General features: G+C 44.6%; 1 protein-coding gene and 1 long non-coding RNA gene across 2 annotated transcripts in view; one reads left to right on the plus strand and one right to left on the minus strand.

Annotated features, from left to right (window-relative positions):
• The window catches only part of arid5b (AT-rich interaction domain 5B), a 62,831-nt gene that overhangs the window by 21,764 nt on the left and 20,190 nt on the right, over positions 1–20,877 (plus strand). The window contains exon 5 of the mRNA XM_048987190.1: positions 19,890–20,008. Within this exon, the coding sequence (XP_048843147.1) occupies positions 19,890–20,008 (119 nt within the window). The remainder of the gene's footprint in view (positions 1–19,889; positions 20,009–20,877) is intronic.
• LOC125715533 (uncharacterized) overlaps positions 1–20,877 on the minus strand; it is a 57,842-nt gene that overhangs the window by 13,303 nt on the left and 23,662 nt on the right. The window lies entirely within an intron of this gene.

Here is a 20,877-nt window from a genome sequence, read left to right on the forward strand (position 1 = left end):
ATCCTAAAGCCCTTCTTTATCGCTGGACTGGGTCTCGCGTTTTAATTGTTTTCCATGTGCATGTATGTTATTTTATTGTCCCATAAGGACACGCAGAATTTTAAGTTACTTTAAACGTAATCCGCAATTTGCTGGGCCCTGCACCCATAAGAATAGATAAACACGCTCCATAAGCGGTAGGACGGGGGTCTCCTCGTCCTGCTTTTTGTGGAGAACACTTACCTTAGAATCTCAGTGGTCTCCTTACAGGAGCCTTAACCATCTCAGGCCCAACATATTTCCGGCGCATTCCGCCAAACAGCAGTGAACCCCCCCCGACGAGATTATGGCGCTTAAACTCTTAAGATTCAAACTGAGAGAAACCCTGCAGCCCAAATACAGATAACAAATGAAAACTTAGGAATGAAACAATTCCCTATGAATGTAATCAAGAGTCTAGTTAATTATTAAACTGAGTTTGTTGGTTGATTGTCAGTTGATTGCTGTGCTATTTTCTCTCTTTGAATCATTTCCTTTTTCTTTGCTGTACTGACTCAGAATCCTAAGAGAGCGTATTTTACATTGTTACGCTTTTTTTTATGCAGGCATCTATGAAGTGATAACAGAATACAATATTTATATCCTGGTGCTTTTAATTAAAGCAGGGTTGTTATAAAGCTTTTGTAATTTGCGTGGTTGCGGCACTCTAGAGTTGAGTAACACCCTGAAATCCTTTTGGTTGTTAATTTGGTCGGTTTTTTTTTTGTCATGCATACAGGACTCTGATGTGTTTTTGTACGTCTTTGTCTGCCTTTATCTATTTATTTAGTAGCCTTGAGAAATATATTCGCGCAAATTCAATGCAGACGGGGATATGCAAAAATAATTATGGACAAACCACTTCAATTAGCATGTCCAGGTTTTTAATGTTTTACAAACTAAACACTTTTTATTCTGTCCAGAGAAATCCTCTGTGACAAGAATGCCTTGTGTATTATTATAGTATGTTTTGTGCATAACAATGAAGGGCGAATTAATGATATCCTCTCGGCTAATGGAAAAGATGTGCAAGACAAAAGAACACATTGTTATCTTTCATCAAGAGGCCGTCTGTTCAAGCCTTTACCCCGAAGAGTGTTAATAATGTACACCTTTATAAATCAAATTATAGGAACATTACGTTTAAGTTACCTTCCCGCTGTGGCTTCAATAGCCCCAGTTTGGAAAGCGTACATTCACGTTTTATTTCCAGGCTCGTTTCCTACGTGAGTTTGCCGCAAATATTGCCGTGAAAATGGGTCATTTGTGTTTCTTTTTCTATGAAACGGAGAGCTCCGAATGGCGTATCTCAACGATGTCGTCAGTGGGCTTTTTATGTAATTGCTGGCGACGTGTTTAACAAGCAAAAACGTGGCCTTGTACGGCTGATCGAATGTTTCCAGCGCGGGGTCCAGCGCTAAAGGGGGAAATGTTCTCCTTTACGTCGGCATTTCCAAGCAGCGCGCAAAATATGCAGCGCTGTTTAGAAAGATGCGGCGCGATGCGACGAAGACGCCTGGAAGCCGTAAGAAAGTGGGCGAAGCCGCTTCTGGTGAGAACATGTGGTTCGGGGAACATTTGAATAATTAAATACAGAGAAAAGATCTATCATTCGGTGTATGATCGCGGAATATTGTGAAACATCAGGCCCTGTGATATACTCTATCCCCGAAGGAAATAAAATTAACTTTTTACCCAATTCCCCCCGGAGAATGAAACAGCACAAAGGCATGCTCCTTTAATAAACCGAGTACTGTATTTTGAAATCAGATTTTTGGATTTCTGCATATTCACAGCAGATTTCTATTTATAGTGCACATTTCTGTTGACCACATGGGATATAAAATTGTCCTAGTTCCTGCGAAAGAAAATTAAATACCAGCGGTTTGTTTGTTTGAAACGGTGCTGCTTGCATTTCACTAAACATAAGCAGTTACTGAAGTGGGAACATTTCTCAAATTCTTCGGAGATCCTGCTTGTATCTGGTTATACAGGTTATTAATAATATCCAGATGTTCCAAACAGCTATATTTTTGACCGGATGGACATTGTGTAATGAGAATTGCACAGTTTAAAGGTTTAATTCATTAAAACACGGTCTGTTTGAACGATTTGGTAAACAGTGTAATGTGATTACGGCCTCCTGCTCACGGGACGAAAGGTAATTAGAACTATTTAAGAGGCGTATTTTAGTGATCTGATAGTGAGACACGCTGATAAATCTTGGCTTTGGCTGCGATCCGCGCTAAATCGTGCCCAAACCTGAGATCATGCTCTCGTTCTTAATAAGCCATTTTAGGTATTACGTTGGATCATCTTTGATATTTTCCCTTTCACTCATTTGCAGTCTGGATTGTATTACTTAAGGTCAGGAATTTCTAAACTGCCAGATGCGTTATCCATTCATATCCGTGATTGAGAATTCAAGGAAAAACTGAAACGATGAAATTATTATTATTCTAGCCCCCCCCCCCCCCCCCACGCCGCAGTGGTCCCTAGGCAGAACTTTCCCGTGCAGTTCATTTCAAAGCAGAGGTACTTTTTAGAATCTGAAAGCGTTTTATCCCTGAATGATATTTGCATAATTGTCTGGTGAGATATTATTCCCATAATTCGTAATGAATAACATGCAAGGAGCCCGGATGCGTATTGTGGAAGTCTCTGGCAGGAAAACAGCCTTCAGAAATATCCTTTGCTGGGTAAAGTACAGCAGCGTTTCAATAAAACTGCACATACATATAATTAGTGGTCGGTCCAGTAAGTCTGCAAGGTCACTGTTTTTATCAATTTGACGAAATTCTCCGTTGCTTTGCTTCAGTTTCTTAAGGAGCGGGTGATTTCAAGGTATCCATACTCATGTGTAATGATTCCCAGTTGTTCTGAGCCATTTTGAAAGCAATCAGTCTGACATTTAAGACTCTGCTCTCCGGCACATGTGTAATGTACAATAATATGCGCCGCTAGAAACTCGTAAAGACAATACTTCGACACGGTGATCCAGTTTACGACAACATGTCTCCATTTCAAATGAATTCTCTCAGATGTCTCGAGAGATCATAGACCGCCCCCCCCCCCCCCCCCCCAGTCTTTTGCTGCTGACTGTATCCAAAACTTTTAAAAATGTTTTTTTAATCCTTCAGTATTAAACATTTACATTCCAGGGGTCTGTTAAGTGCTCTTAATTTTTATGTATGTGTGGGGTGGAAAAAATAATAGTGACACCACATGAGAAAGGACTCTAACGTCAAAGTAACTAAATCACAACTACGAACACGGTTACAAAGTTGAGTCATATTAAGTTGAATGCCAGTAAGCAGTATATGCATCAGCTATGAAAGCAAGCTGATGGTCAGCACTTTGATATGTGAGTTTTCAAAGCAACATGAGACAACCGAAAGAGGCCAAATGGTAAACTTGCAGGTGCATTGGCCACGAAAACTTCAGCCTTATTTAATGTGTCAAGGGGAGATAAGTGTGGGAAAAATTCATGACAGTGTGAGCCAAACGGAGAGGAAAAAAACTGCAGCAGAAATAGGGAACAGTAGTGGGCAGTCAAAGGTCATCGCCAAGGAGAGATGGACACTCAAGATGCTAAACACCATAAAAGTTTGCCATTAAAAATTGCCACAGCACTGAATCGACACGTCAGTGTCAACAAAAACAAAACATTGTCATCTTGCTGGATTTAATGGCAGGGCTCCTGTTTGGAAACTACTTGTATCCCAGGCCAATGTACAGAGACACGTAACTGGGTGTAAGGAGCACGAAAACCTGGGCCCTGGAGCAATGAGAAAAAGTAGTCTGATGAGTCATCTTTCACCCTTTCTCCTACATTCGGATGGGCTTACATTTGGAGAAAGCCAACTGTTACACATGGGAGATCCATAATGGTATAGCCTGCCTTCTCATGGGAGCCATTAGGTCTGATGATTGCTCTGCCTGGTTATATAACAGGCGTGGATTATGAGGCTATTTTACAGAACCTGATGCACCCTGTGGTGCAAGAACTCTTCCCCGATCATCTTCCCATACTCTTAAGACGATAATGCTCCCATATATGTCGCTAAACAAATGTGAGTGTGGTGTTTTGTGATCCCCGGATGAAGTCAGACACCTTCCACCCAATCACCATATGTACATATGCGATAGGTTGGTGCTCCATCCTGGGTCGTTCCCTGCCTTGCGCCCATAGCTTCTGGGATAGGCTCCGGACCGCCTGTGACCCTGAATAGGACAAGCAGTTTCAGAAAATGGATGGATGGATGGAGCCCTGCGATGGGCTGGCCCCCCATCCTGGATTGTTCTCTGCCTTGTGCCCATTGCTTCTGGGATAGGCTCCGGACCCCCCCTGACCCAGTAAGATAAGCGGTTTGGAAAATGGATGGATGGATGGACAGACAGACGGATGTTTGGATGGATGGATGGACGGACGGACAGATGGATGAATGGAATGTTCTGGACTGTAGAGTGAGAAGTCTGTTTCCACCTCATTCATTCTTCAATGAACTGAGGCTTTTCTTCTGGATGAGTGGTCCAATGTCCAACTATAGGTCAGGACTTCCAAAAAGCATCAAAACCCTTCTGAAGCCAAAGGGAGACCCTTCTCATTTAATCATTGATATTAATATACTCTTAGTGCTCCTTTTATTTTTGTTCACCCCCATATACAAACAAACATGAAACTGCCGTATATTTATTTAGCATATATGAGTTTCTGACCACTGTTCCTCTGTATTAGAACCTATCCAAGTACCGGCAGAGATGTCATGGTTTCCAGTAACTGTTTGTACTACATTACGTCAAATTAAAACCAAATTTTCTATTATTCCTCTTTCGGCACTTGGCACCCGTGCAGTTCGGCGCCCTGACAGCTGCGAGTTATTTGAAATACTTCACTGGAGTGGGGAAAACCTGCTGCGAGGAAGACTCAGTGCTGTTAAATTCATAGGGAGGCATGATGTAATCAGTGTTACCCAACGCTAGTTTGTGAACCAACCCAGAGTAAAAATAATCTCTCCTGGATTATCCAGTGTAATTGAATTGACCCTCTATGTCAGCACTGGCCTCCATCAAGCCTCTCAGCTGACGCTGTTTGGCACAGCACACCTTCAGGATCTTCCGCTATTTTCTCTGAAACAACACTGCACTGCGTTTCAAGGCTTATCTACCGATGCATTTATTTGCTTATTTAAAACAGTGTCACAGCTTTCTTTGTTAGGATGTGTTAGGCTTGACATTTGAGGTTGCATTATTATTTTTAGAACTATCCTCTGTGATTTGGACTAATTACATTCCTGCCTCTGCCTTAGTAAACGAGCTCATTCTTGGCGACGAATCCTCTGGAGGTGGGACGTCGTACCTCTCGCTCAGAAGTATTCCTTTACTCTCGAGCAGGAACGCCGCATATCAAGCCACGAAGCGGCTCCCTCTCCTGTTATTGAGTAACGTTAGACGTCTACCTGTGATGGGCGCCGACTTGGAATGCTGGGCTGGAGAGGAAAATATCGAGCTTGATTCCCAGTCTCTTGTATCCCCAGCAGACTACTTACCGGGGAAAATAAATAATTCATGCGAAAAGAAAAAAAAAATAAAAAATGGAACCTTCCTTTCTGTGCCCCGGAATAATTGTTATACGGAGCGAGGAGGAATTTTCGCAGCACAGGCTGGGGTCTGAAACAAAATGTCACTTAAAGCGCGATACAATATTTGATTATCGTTTTCGAATCTCATCCGGCTCCTCACGGGGTCGTCCACTGGTGGATTTGCTGGGAGCGTCAGTGGCGTTTCAGTGCCTCCGTAGCCGTGGTGATTTATTAACGCGCCGGCATCCATGCACTCCTCTCTATAAACATTTAATGAGTCAGCGTACACAGATCAGAGGGAACACACCAAAATATCTGATAATAGGTTTCAAGCGAATAATGTTTCAAGGACTTCATTGTGCGCCTTCAGGAAAACATTACTTCCCAGTTATGTACAAACTGAATTGCCTTTGTTTTCCATATTTATTTATGTATTTGTTTATTTTCCTCTCTCTGGTAATTATTCCAGTGGGTGAGGCTCTTAGGAATGTGCTGGGCAGAGGAGTGTTTCTTGTTCTAAGACCAAGAAGGAAGCTTTTTGTACTGGGGAGAATGAAGAGATCAGTGCTGTAAGTGAGTCACGCGTTGAAACTGTTTTGGGATCTGTGTGAAGCCATTGTTTTGATCAATTTAATGTTTGGGAAATATATACTTTATTTATGTGTCCGTACCTCTCATCTCCTATGTCTGTCGCCTCATTTGTTGCTTTCTTCTTCATTTTGCATTGTCGTTATTGATTGGCTTGTCACAATGGGAATCGGCCCACGCCATTGGATGGAAATCTTATACGCTTCGACCCAACTGTTCGGCAGTACGGGGCGGTAACGGAAGATGGTATCTGAGAATGAATATACCGGACCTGTCTCAGATCAGCTTAATAACTTAGCAGGAACCATGTGAAGTATTTAAATTTTAATAAAGACTACCATATAGTAAAATGGAATAGTAAAGATAAGTCGTAAGATAGCATTATCTAGAACAGATAGTACTAACGATAGTACATACAGCCATTTCCTGTAAGCGACAGAGAGGCTGATACGGATACCTCTGTACTTAACCTCACCCACCAGTTTAGTTTTATGTTGCCTGTGAGATTAATGAAAGGCCTGAAGTTTTTTTGTGTGTGTGTGTGTGTGTAACGTTACATAACACTCCTGATATGTTAATGATACATTAATGACACCCTCTAACAGCCTGACACACAAACAACGGTTTCTAGGTCAGCCATGAGCTTTTCACAGCAAGTGAGTCATTAGGGGGCCACATTTTCGTCCATTCAAAAGCCAATGAGCTCGGCGGCGATTGCATTATTGTTTTTTTTTTTTAAATATTGTAATTTTCTTGGTTTTCCTTTTTGCATGGCTAGGCGGTGATTTAATTGCTTATCTCCCACCACCTGCTGTTTAAGGGGAGGAATGGATCATAGAGCTGCACCATGTGGGTTCAAAGGTCAACGCTGTGTTTGTAATGCTGTATTCTGGTAGTGGGTGCGACCTTCCAGAATGGACTATGCTACTGCGAATTGCATTAGCGAGTAGCTGTGACTCTTAGCACAGATCACTGCAGCATCCCGTGGGCTATTGCACTTCTTGAGGACAGAATGGCGTCGACGTACCGGAATACACGTAATGCGGCGTGATTTTACCGTATTTAATCTCTGTTTTCATTTTTTTTCCTGCCTTCACGCTCCCGTTTTTAAGGTCCCGCACTTTTGCCGTCCGATTTATGGAGTGGCTACGCTTACGCTGACGGGACCATTAAGTTAATGCTGGCAGCTTATGTGCCATTAAGGTTTGTTTTGCTTTCTCTTTACTGGTGACCCAGTTGAGCCTCAAGGGGGAATCTGCAGACTGTGGCCTGTACCGTGTCACGGTGACGTGTTCCATTGTACTTAGACGGGCTTTGTGTGAATCACGATGCTCTTTGTTGGTTTCGCTGTGATTAAAAAAAAATAATAAATAAACCCCCCAGCAGTCATGGACAAAGACTGAATGGCATGGCACCCAGTCACAACTGGATAGCTGCGTAGCTTATTATGGAAAAAAAAACTATAAATAAAAAAAAAAAATCCCTTTGGCGTTATGTGAAATTCTCACGTCTTCTTGAGGGCAGTACTACGGGTGCCCGTATGTGCTGGCAAATCGGCATGCCGTGACGTCACTGAAGGTCGTCAGGGTTACGCCAGTGAGGTCTTTGCGGTTTAAGAATTACAACAAGGACAATGTAAACACACTTAAAGCTTGAAATGTATAATCAAAGCAGTGACCATGGGTGTCCTTGGCCGTATTTATTACAGACACCCCAGGACAAGGTGTTCTGAGACATTTTTACATACGTCGGCTCTGTTTGTGTCGTGATTTTGGATAGTTTCCAGGTAGTCAGTCGTATTTCACTAGGTTCATTATTGTAAGTCGCAGTCTTTCTACAATTACCCCTGTAAATGTCACCTCCGCCCAAACTGGGCCGCCGAATCTGTTCCTGTGCGAAAAGCCTATCAGGCAAATTCTAATATGCTTAGGGTTAAATCACTGTAAAGCTGTAGTTTACCAGTGTGGCTACCGGTTTTTAGCTGCTTGAGAATCATTCGTGACTGTGGCTCTTGACGTCCGTCTCGTAAGGCAGTGTAGCCTTTATAGAGGCATTTTCTGAAGTGTCTATAATGGTAGGGTCCAAATTTTTGGCTTGGTTTGGCTTGACATGATTTGGTTTTGATTAGCTCATAGTCCTAGCTAACAGAGTGCCTGAATGTGAATAGGCGGATAAGCATGAAGAAAGTGTGGCAGATCAGTTTAAACGGCTTGAAAGGGTACTGGAGAGCTTTGTCATCTGTGGACTATATTTTAAACACGGCTGATTTGCTGAGGGTGGTGAATTCGTGGCTGGTGGCTGAGGGATACTGTACAGCTACTGAAAGACCTGCAACAGTCTTTTCCTGGAGCTTGGGAAGAAGAAAAAAACACCATCTTTGTCATTTTGACCTTAAATTTTATTTCCCGTGAGTGTCACCAACCATGCCGGTCTGTCAGGCTGATAGATGACAGGATACAAATTAGAATCCCTTCCTTTCATCGAGCTGGTCTCCTAACAAAGCTACTGTGGACATAACTGTGGTTTGGTGGTCGTTTCGGCACCGTCTGTAGCATTTAGATGCATCCGAAATGGTGCCTCACATTTTGCGTTAGATCCGGTAGGACGAGGTACGTCTGTTGTTGTACCCTTAAGCAAAATGCTGGATTTCTCCTACCGTACAAATGAGCAGAATACTATACACTTTGGGGGAACAAAGCAACGGATAAGTTAGTAAGTAATACATAAACGGTAATAACATATTACCTTTCCTGCAATGTATTGAGTCAGTCTCTGACTGGTTTTGGCCTAGGTGCACCATAAATCTCCTAATGAAAACCGACTCTCCTAATGAAAGTAAGTGGGTGAGTATAGGCTCCAGTGAAAGAGATCAGATTCCTCACGCCTATCACGACAGGCCGCGATGCTACTGGGGGCCGGTCCATAAACGCCACATTCGGCACGTATGATATTTCATATATTATTCCAGTGTTGAGCTCCGGCTGTCAGAGCCATTATTTGTTTTCTACTGGGTTTTTTATTTTAATGCTCTGAGCGGAGTTTTGTTTTCTCTGCATACCACACTGACATAGCAGCGGCTCAGAAGATGAATTTTCTTTCCTTTCATGTTTCACTGTAATTAAATGTCATTACTCTGAGTGGTTTGGGCAGCTACAAAATTAAAAAGGCCCCCAAATTACACAATAATTGCCCTTTGTTTGGTATATAAACACTATATGTTATTTTATTGTGCGCATTTCTTATTTATTAAAATGAAAAATGCAGAGGCTTCCTTTGGACTGTGGGACTGCAATCTATTACGGGTTGACATAACACGTTTGCCATACATGCAGAAATAATGGAGTACCGTTTTGAAGAGTCAAGTAATTGCTGTCTTAATGACTCTCCAGTTGGGTTTAACAAGTAGCTGGTGGATTGCGCGTCTCCTGTCATTTAAGGGGAAGAATATCAAGCTACGTCATATGTCATATTGAGAATGAAAATCTGTAAAGCCTGTTCCTGCATGGGCTGCCTATCTGAAACGTCACCGTTTTAAATTAGACGGTGGTGTTGATGAGGGCAGCAGCTTGGTTGGGCTTAGTCATTTCTCGTGTATGTGTCTGTTTTCCTGGCAACACTTGTGCAATTTCCAGCTAGAAAAAAAAAAACTACATTAGAATTGTTAAAAAAAAAATTGCGATACAGCATAGCTCAGAGGCAACAGAGCTTTCTGTTCAGATCGTCTGCAGGGTGACATCACTAGCCAGTCGTCCTTCTAGCAAGTACAGATAAAAAGGGAAGCAAGACAAAAGTGCCTTCCAGAGCACGTTCATGCATTCGTAAACGGCAGAATGCAGTCCTTCGCCAAGATAATTCAATTTGGTTCCTCTACCTAAAGTGACATTTGACGTATCTGGTAGTAATGAGTAAGTGTTTGCACGCTGTGGAAGCCACCTTGTTATGTCTATGTGGCAAACTGTTATTTTACAGCTCAGCATTCTTCACTCGTTTTAAAGGTCAGCGGAGAGACCTCGTGACATTTTCAATCTGCGGCTGAGGTTCCGCGAGAATCCATTTTTTTTTTTGTCGTATGGAGCGGGAACCTTTTTCCGGCAGGGTGACGGCGTCACACGGACTCCAGCCGCGATATTCTGAGTGTGACTTCAACTGCAGAGCACCGAACGAGGTTTTGGTCCTCAGATGTGACTTATTAAAGGGGGCAGAGACTCCGCCATGTTGCCTTGGGATTGTGTCTTTATGAGAAACCCGTTTAAGGCTCTCAACGATCTGATTGAGATCAACATGGAGCTAAAACGCAGGAAAGTGTGGAAGACCTGTGTGGGGAAATAGTTCTATTCTTCGTAATCAGGACTTCAAGTGCGTGACTCGCGAATAATTATATACTTTCCAGTAATTCAGATATTCAAGAGTATGCTGGTATTCCAGCAAGACCCATTAGCCGAAGGGTGTGTTTATGAGAGCAGAATCTTAGCAGCCAAGTTCCCTGAAAAATTAAACAGCTTCATAAAAGAATATAATATTTTCTCTAGAAAATCGATAAAGATTTTTTTTTTCCCCCCCATGTGGGAGAAAGAATTTATTCTCAAGTATTTCACCTAAATTCATCTTGGGTACCGGTTCCCTTAATATGAAAATGCTTTCAATTTTGCTCCGTTTTTTTTTTTTTTTAGAAATTCAGTTTTTTACGAGCGTCTCGTACTGGGGGATTATTTCAAAGTCATATTCAAAAATATGCAAAAACACACATGAGCTCTGCCCCACCTTCATCTGGAGCCAATGAATTTCTGTTGAGATGCTTTGCTTAAAAAGAAACAAAGAGAGGCTGGTCACCTGTGGCACTTTCATCTCCGAAGCTGCAACCAATGCTGGGGTATTTGCAGGCTAACTTTGTTGACCCAAGACAGAACTTGCTGATTCAGATTTCACCAGTGATACGCAAATGAGGCTTATTGTGAGGAATGGTGGGGAGTCTGGGGGGCGGGGGGGTGGGTTGGTGCATTGGAAATAGGGGGGGGGGGGGGGGGCTGCCCTGGGGGGGTGCTTGGTTGTTATCAGGATTCCCAGGGGAGGAAAGCGGGCATGTAATTTGCGGCCCATGTGATTGTGTGTACCGACGCCGGCTGTGCCGAACCAAGCCACCCCTCAGTTCCTCCCGTTAACTACCGCGTTCCCCAGTCATTCAAATTGACAGATGACATGGTTAAGTTAAACGAGGAAGGCGGGTTTTCTAAATTCACATTCGCCGTCTCCAGAGGGAGAAGTAAACGTTTTAGGATTGCGTTATTCGAGCGAACATTTCTCATTTTTTTATTTTATTTTTTTCTTCAAATTTGGTTCCTCTCCAGGCCCAGAGGAATCAACGATAACAAAAGATCGCACTTTGTCGCAACAAGACGAGGCGCGGTTGAAACTTCTAAACGCTCATCTTTCTCCTGAGAGGCTTGTCAAACTTAACATAAAAGAAATGTTAGAAGCGGAAGGACGGGGGACTGTTTGGAGATTCTGAACTACGCAGTGGAAGTAGATATCAGATTGTAGCCAGGCTGTGAAATGACATCATCATTTATGAGCCTATAGTAAGAGAGAAACCTTTGCTTAAGTATGATGCGTGTCTAGTTTTGAATCTGCCTGCTTTCAGGCTCATATTACGCACCGTCAGAGGTGGAGTCTGTAACAGCTGCGATATTTCCACCCAACTCGCGTGATCGTCTCACCTGGCGGGGGCACTAAATGAAGTTGTGTATAGGCATTCAGCACAAGTTTTCCGTTGTCATGGGGACCCTATGTTGCAGGACCTGCTGCTCGCCACGAGATGATGATTAGCACCTGGCCCCAGGCCGCGACTCTTGCAACCGTACATGCAAGTGACGACGGATTTGTCCTGTTAGAAGTCGTCCGCAATTTGTCTGGCAAGTTCTCTGAAGGCTTTTTTTTCCCTCACATCGAAATGCCCACGTCCTTGTCCTCAGACTTGCACGCTAGTTGCTCCTGAAGGTCATTCCGGCTGAACCTTATTTTGGCGTAGAAATAGCTTGTAACGAAATATGTGTTCAACAATCCATATTACGCTACAAAATCTCTATCGGGGGCCAACGTGTGAGCCTGGCGCACTCACCAGAATTCATGCCATAAGAGGCGGGCAAACAGGAAGTGATGTAAAGCCATGTGATCAGACGCCTCCTAGTTACAAGCTGCTCTCATTGCCTAGTCTTTAACATGACACCGCATCACATTTAAAGAGGAACTAACCCCTGCACTGTCAGTGAAGTCTTATAACATGTAGTCCAGCTCCTCATCACCTGAGGCCTTCTTTATTTACGCAATAAATAGCTTGATAATTGCATAATAATTTAAATAATGGCTATAATAATGACTAATATGGTATTTTCTTTTTTTCCTCTCTCCCATCTCATTGATAATGGGGTGTGGTGAGGGAAGGCGATTAAGTAATATTCACCGTCTGGATTATGATACATTCAGTGATTGCATGGCTATGTACGCATCGTGCCTTAGATGTGTATGACTCAATGCTTGTGCTTTGGACGCCATTCATTCCATTTAATCCGGGGCATTAAAACCCCCCTACCCTAAAGCACACATACACACGTATGGTCTGCTTTGCCACTCACACCTGAGCAAACAGCCGGGCGTCTAGATATGAGCTGACTGTGCCGTGCCAATTGCTGCGTCACACCCCCCCCCCCCCACCCCCCCCAACCCTGGCCCTGACGGACATCAGGGGGTACCGCCGCTCCAACTCCGGTTAGCCACCCGATATTGGCGCCGGGGCCCGACTACCGTTCCCGCCTTTCAAACGCAGCGTCTGTGAGGCTAATTGCATTCAGCCGGTTTGCCACGGTCGCATCAGCTATTCTCATGCTAATTTACACTGTCAGTGTCTTTGCCCAATGGATACCGCACAATTTATATGGAAAAATATACCACTGCCTGTGTGATTATTCTTTTGTAGATTATTGCTGTCATTTTAATATCGGAAGGCACTGGTCTCTTCTCTCTCACTATCAAATATTCATTGCGGCGAAATGTAATATTACCTTTATTCATCTGTATTATGAATCAGACATTTGCTCATATTATGTATACATAGATCCCTGTGCATATAAATCTTTTTTTTTTTTTAAATCCCAGACTAAATTTTAATTGAAGCCAAAATATTTTATAAGGTAGCGGAGCTACAGGTTCCTTACTGATTGTGTACTTAAAGGAGGGCGTGGGGGGGGGGGCTATTTAACTCCATTTGAGCAGAGGTGTTAATTGTCCTGCTCAATAAATGTCAACACAGATGGCAAGATCTCCGCTGAGCTGGAATGCGCCTTGGTGTCTTCATTGAGAAGGTTAAGGGGACGGTTTAAAAAAAAAAAACAAAAGTGGTAATAAAACAGGATTTATGAGAAAATGGGATTTATGCGGGATGTTGCACATGCCAGCGACTGGGGCAGATAGACTTACAGCGTAGGGGCCCCGTGTCTCCCCATCTGGGTGACATTTCTAAATGAGAATGAAATGCAGGCTAGGGGAGCTACATGCTAAGTAAACGTCGAGGCCAGGGATTCTGTTACACGGCATCTGTTGTTGGGCTTCGCCCGCTCATTTGTAAGTCTATAAATCCTACTCCTCGCCGCGTCCTATTCCAGGGTCAGTGGACCCTGCCATTACCAAGGCTGACCCCCCCCCCCCCCCCAGCCAAGTTCCCTCAGACGTTGCACGGCCCGTTCCCCTGTAAAATCCAGAGGAGGAATTAATGGAGACTTGGAGCGGGTGGGTCGAAATGCAAGGTTTTCGTTTAATTTGTGTTTTTCCTTTTGTGTTTTTTGTACGAGTTGTTAAAAGCTGCTGGGGATGAAGCACCTGGAGTTTTTTATTTTTTTGCTTCTCCTTCAAGCGCGACGCATCTATGTGCGAGACCCCCGCCCTCCTGCCCCCCAAAGCGTTTTCAGAAACAAATGCGCGTGAGCCTACAGATAATAGCAGATAATAGGAGGGAAGGAGGAATAATCTTTATGTTAATCCATTTCTGTGGCCATTAAACAGGGAGAAGCAATAAGCACAGGCGCCGTTTCTGTGCGTGCGGTTATTGTAGTCATTTAGTTGCTGGATTCATTACTGCTATTATTGTCACTCTTATTGTGGCTAAGGCTTGTTCCTGCGCCGCCAAGAATTTGCAGCGTTAAATAAAGGCACATACGGCGATCAGCGGAAGCCACAGGGGGCAGTATTTCAGCGCGAAACGTATGGACGGTTTATGCCGAAGTCACTTCCAGCTTCGAACGGATTCCAAGCGCTTCGTTCCCCGCTTGCGTCACTGTGCCCCCCATGCCATCATAAAGTCGACGTAGGCGACTCCGTCCCTGCGTCATCAGACACTGTTTACATACTTGATTGTGTCCGTTCTCGATTTCCATGGATGTGTGAGGTCATCTTTGTGAAAATTCAAGGTTATACCTCACGGTGACACTAGAGGGCAACTGGTCGTCAGAGCTTCTCGCTTCGAAGGGAACAGGAGTCATCCAGCTAGTCACTATTTTTGAAAATAATTATACGTACGCACGCTGGCTTATAAAATTAGAGTGGTATTTTTATGCACGTAAGTGTAGCCTTGTATTAAATGCAGCCGGTGCTCGGAACTGGGAAGAGAGCTCGTACATATGTGTGACGGAGTCATCGCCTTACATCAGATACCAGTGAAATGACAGTTGGTCGTGAGATAATTACCGTGGCAGATTGAATATGCTTTTCACCATGTGTTAGGAAAAAAAGGTCAGAATTTATTTGTGTGCCGGGATTGCCGGAGCATCCTCTGTGTTTTTGATTTGACTGAGAAGCTGGAATGAGACACCGGGCTCCTGGATGATATGCACGGCGCCTAGCGTCCGTTTCGGCTCTAAAGAAATCCGTGTCCTCCTTCGCCTTTCGGGTCCGGCCGGGTATTTTCGGCCAGCGGATCTGAGCGTCCGGCAAGCTTAACGAAGTCGCCGCAGGACGCCGAATATCAAGATATGAGCGATGAATGAATAATTGAAGAAGACCCATAAATGAAACATTTAGGGGAAGAGTTACAGTTGAAGCAGCATGCGGTGCAAAAAAGGAGAGCGGGGGCCGGGGAGGGCCGGGGCTGGCGGGCCGGTACCCGCTTAGGCCATCCTCTGCCATGGCCAGCCTGTGGTGGTGGATGCCCGGTGATGGCGAGTCACATGACTATGGGTCCACACTTGACTTGGGGGTGGGGGGGGGGGGCGATGTTGGTAGACGGCCCTGTTGCGATTTGCCGCTGGCTGGCGGGCAAGCTTCCGTAGCCGTAGGCGAGAGCAAGAGGCGGAGGGAAATTGAGGAGTGCATGGCATTATTTAGCGACGAAGGTATCATTTATTCATCATGTATGTTTTCTTCCTTCCGGGCTTCGCAGTGCCATCTGCTTTATAGAGCAATATTAAATCAGGAGGGGACAGAGAGCATGCATACAGAGAGGACTGATTTTCCCTTGTTATTCTTACAGACGGCACTACACTGTAATTTCTGTAGACACATCTAAAGACACATTCTGCTTTTTTTTTTTTTTTCCATTTAAGCTTTTTATTTTCCCAGAGAACAACGTCATGAATTTATGTCATGGTGTGCTTAATAAAATCAAGCAATACTGAGATGATGATAAAATAATAAGGTTCTTTTTTCCGGGGGGGGGGCGGGCGTAGAGGTGTGGCCTAGTTCCCCATTGTGCAGCCGTGGGTAATTGAATCAGGTAATGTAAGCGAGCGGGAGAACATCTGAAGTCGTTTAGAGCTGCCCTCCCTCGTAGCGGGCGGACCGATCTCCGCCGCGGAACACGCCCATGCGGCGGCGCCAGTGCGAACAGCCATGGTGCCGCCATTGGGCATCCGTCAGAGCTTATAAAAACGGGCAGAATATGAAAGCAGAATCCAGATCCGTGCCGGGAAAAGCCTTCAGAACGAACGGCTCATCGGAAACGCTGGGGGGGGGGGAGGCGGCCCGTTCACTGGGACCTTAATTAATTTGTACGCCGCACAATGTGGACAGATTGCTTACAATAGGACGGCAGGATGAGTTGGGGGGGGCAACCGTCAGACATTAGAGGAATGTTATGCTGCATTATAAATGAAGTTGTCAGAAGAGATCTGCATTGATCGTGGCCTTCATGAATTACAATCCCAGTTAATGCACACGCTGGGGCTGTGGGGGGGGGCGACAATGAGGCAGAAAATGAAGACTGCTACAAGTGTTGAGAGTCTGGTGCAGTTCGTCAGCCTGTCCATCAGGTGGTGCTGTAGCAAAAGGGGGGCTGAGCAAAACGTGAATGGCGCCTCCCTGGCAAACAAAGAGCGGAGTAGCCGAAGAGCCGGAGTACGACACGGTTATACCAGTGCCCCACCGGGTGGCTATTTAAAGCGCCCAAATTATTTTGGTTACAAAATAAAAATAAAAAAAATTGTAGATATCCAGAACACAGCCTAATGTGACATCAGTCTGCAGGAAGGGCATCTGAGTACGAGGGGTTAGGTTTTACCCCTAACTCCATTTCGGTTTAAGTCGGTGATGTGGCACTATCCTATAACCTATTGAAAAAAAGGATACAATGCATAGAGAAGAACAGAGCTCGGTTGTTTCCTGGGGATGTGACCAGTGCTCGCAGTGAGAGTTAGCAATTTGGTGGGTATGCAGCCTTGTGAAAGACACAGGCGTACACACAGATTGTGTAAGCCGACAAGGCGGTCACATTCTCGCAGTGATTGTAGAGCTTCTACCTCGCTGAGAATACCAGGCCCGCTTTGCTCTCCGTGCACTCCCCTCGGTACGGTGACACAGATCTGGGCTATGAATGTGTTTGCCAAACTTATCTGGAAAGAGGGAAGGCCAGAGAGAGAGAGAGAGAGAGTCCCAGGAAGACACAGCACGTGACGGTGAAGGGCTGGCCTCGTGTGCCAGCACGCTGTAGCTAGGTTGAGCCCCCCCCCTCCCCGATCCGACTACCCTCGACCCACTCTCTGCTCCGTTTACCGCCTGAGTAATGAGGCGATGTGGATGCTGAGTGTGAGTCTGTATGGCTGAAGAGGCTGAAACATTCGCTGATTTTGGGATGCCAAGCGAGCAGAGAGTCATAGACACCGGTCAGACAAAAACGAGTTAATCTCAGACATCACTCCCGGTTAAAGGCATCTGATTTCGGAGTTCTTCTAATTTTATTCTTTTTTTTTCCCTTCTAAGTCTGGAATGAATTTTACATGATCTAAATACTGACAGTGTCACAGTACTGTAAAAAAATGTATAATATTTTAAAACGTGAAATAAGACAAATAGTTGTGTTTTTTGCTGTAAACTGTTGAAATGTGTTTAGTTACACTGAACCCTGTTTGCAAACACTACAGTTTTCATACCAACAGCACTACAAGAAAAACAGCGAAGTTAAGTACAAGCTAATCCATTTTGGTAATCGTGAGTAATTCATTACTCACAGACCTGGAATGCAAACTGTTGTAAGACTTGCGGTATAGAGGGAAAAAAAGATCTTGGAACATACATTAATCTTCTGGACAAAGACAACTGATATTTGAGAAAGCTTTTTATTCCAAAGAATTTCTGTGTAAATTCACCCATTGTGAGGCCCCTCTGTTGTTTATGTGAGACTTGAATCAACGCGTTTGTCACGTGTCTCTATGTTAAAAAAAAACAGCTTAGGAGTCATGAGAGTGATAATGCATCGCAAAACGAAAACACTGGTATTGGGTTTGCTGGTGTGGTTTTTGTTGTGGACAGAAAAATCAAGCAGAACAAACATCTCACGTCCTCGGTGCACCCGGTGTCTAGAAATAAGTTTGCTTGAATTATTTTGATACACATATGTCTTGCTTTTGTTTAGCATCTTTTTGATTTTCCGTGTTAATTCTCTATAAAAAAGTAAGTGTTTAACGAAACTGCATGGTTAAAAACTGGCTGGCGTAATACTGTTTGGAAATACTCAAGCTCGCACTTATGTTTGCTGATGTTATCACTGTAACTGATCAAATCAGGACCAAAAGCAGCACGGATCTCTTTACAAAGCCATCAGAACACACCTATCACCGATCTGAGTATATTGTAGAATTTAAACCAAATGAAAGGGGATATACCAGTAACTTGAGTGAAGCCATGTTCTCTTTATATCCTTTATAAGCATCAGTAGAAGCAGCTGACACAACTGAGCCTGGAAACCAGTGTAGGAATTAATCTTCCAGTACAATTTTCCTAGTTTGAAGCTAACTAACCCATAGCTTCATCCACGTCAGGCTTATCTTAGCAGCTGGGCGTCATAGAGAGTTTTGCTCGAGTGTCAAAATGTGATCCGGACAAGAAGGATACACAGTGTCCATGAGTTTTAGGCCTCGGTGGAAGATAATGGGTGCCCTCGCAGCGAGAAGCCATCATTCGGGAATAATTTGAATATCTGAGAGGCAGTAGGGATTGGCAGGGATAGGGGACATTCTCAGTCTGTATATCCATGTAGCTCACTGATTTGGCTGGTGTAACTGCCAGGAGAGGTTCCCATTGGAGGCCAAGCCAAGCAAGGTCAGTGTGTTTTTCCAGTCCACAGAAATGCCGCGGTGCATAGGATTATGTGCTCAGTATTGTTGTGGATTGGCCTTCTTGGCTATGGAACGTTGTATGCTTTGATTGTTGTGTTGCGTTCAACTTTGCATAGTACCTAACCTACACCGTAATTTCCCACTTGGGTTTGGTTTCGAAAGCTTAAAATGCGGTAAATTCCGTTTCATTTACGCTTAACCTTTGCTGATAACTGGCCATTTCCTCTAGATGTCTGCCTCGTGTGTGTGTACTGGTTATGCCCGAACGATTACACTGCTCAGAAAGTCATAAGCAGAAGATTTAATCTTTGCGCTCGAGAACCACGGAAACGGAGCGACGCCTTTGGCTGGACTCGTCGACACCGAGCCGCGCCGGGCAGCTTCCGAGCGCAGGGATCCGCTGCCTTTGCAGGTCTCGGCGAACGCCATGCGCTTTTTTTTTCCGCCGGGTGCGAGGAGCAGCTTAACGATGGGTGGATGAACAGACACCGGATCATGGGGGGGGGGGAGGGGGGTTGTGTGCCATAAACGTGCTGCCATGCTTATGCTGACACACGCAGTCCTTTCATTTGGCAGACACACGCTTTAATAAAGCAAGCCTGAGATCGTATCAGTGCAGTACAAGGAAAAATGTTTTTTTTTTGCAATGAGGTGGATGGCGTATTCCTTTGATGTGCGTTAATACCGCCGCCTGATTCAAACGATGATATCATTTCCAATTCCGCGCTTTTCCACCAAATAGATGCGCCTTAACGGTTCTAGACCGAAGTTATGGAAACCTTCCGCCCCAATGTATTGTACTTGTTAAATGGCACTGAAGTGTTGCACACCACAATGAAAGGTCAGACAAAATAAGTCGTGTGTGCATGCATTTTCTTTGCAGGTGCTTCTTTCACTGGCGAGTATGGGGGGGGGGGGGGGGCCATACATTCTCAAATTGATTTGGCTTCTCATCAAACAGCTTCATTCCACGTGACTCTCGGCTGCACATTTGCACAGCTGTATATTTACTGAAGCAGTTCAGTTCATGTTTACACAAGGGTGCACAATCTGCACCACCGATTGTGTTAAATCTTCGTGTCTGGGCCGTTGCCCTTTGTTCCTGCAGCACCCAACCTAAAAGGCCGACCTCGGAAGAAGAAACCTTCCATCTCCCAACGCCGTGACTCCCAGGGTCAAAACACATGCAAGGAGCCCAGCAGCACTGAGCCCAAGGCTTCTGCCAAGGTACACAGTTCATATGCACTTCATTTCCCAGCATGCCTTTCCAAAAAGCCCCTTTTGGCATGGGGACAGTTTCCATTGGCGTCAGCAGCATTTAATTATTGTTGTCCTGCTGATCAAAACCATTTTTTCTCATTATTTGTAATACTTTTTTTTTGTCCCACCACCCCCCCACTGATGTCATACTGAACCTAACCAACTCAGACGCTGTATAGAACATTCTACAGTGCAGCTTACGCATTTCTGTGATAAAGTTCATGTATTCTGGCTCTCCTCGCTGGTGTGTTTTGCTGTCGCGGTTGAGATCTGACTAAGCTCGAATATTATACAATGAAAGTCTTTCGACTTTGAAGTCTCTCTCTTGGAATTACACAGGTCGTAGTTTTACAGGGCAGTTTACATTTCGTTCAGAGCAGTAATTAATAGCATATTAACAGCAGAAACATTTATATACAAAGAAACCGCCGCTTTCTCGTGATAACACGAGGAGATAATAGCGGTTTTATAGTAAAATAGTGAAAAGGATTGTTGAGTAAGCAGACATCTGAGTCAGCATGTCAACCAGTGTGTTCAGGGGCACATTAACATGGTCAGAGGCCGCCCTATGACCGAGGGGGTGGGGGGCCGGTTGGGGGTGCCGGTTTTGAGGCCCCTAGGCTGTAGCGTGGGTAGTCCGTGCAGTTACACGCCCCTGAGCATGCTTATTTGTTTATTTACCTATTTTGCATCCTCCCGGTCATTATGGGTCCGTTTATGAGGACAAAAACGAGAGATTCGCTCGTTACCTTGAACAGATGGATAAACAGACGCGCGTCGGCCGCCGCTGTGTGATGTCACAGCGCGGCGCTAATCCCTCGCCGCTCCGCGCGCCG

This window comes from Brienomyrus brachyistius, chromosome 20 (genome assembly GCF_023856365.1).
Source record: "Brienomyrus brachyistius isolate T26 chromosome 20, BBRACH_0.4, whole genome shotgun sequence".
Lineage (NCBI taxonomy): Eukaryota > Metazoa > Chordata > Actinopteri > Osteoglossiformes > Mormyridae > Brienomyrus > Brienomyrus brachyistius.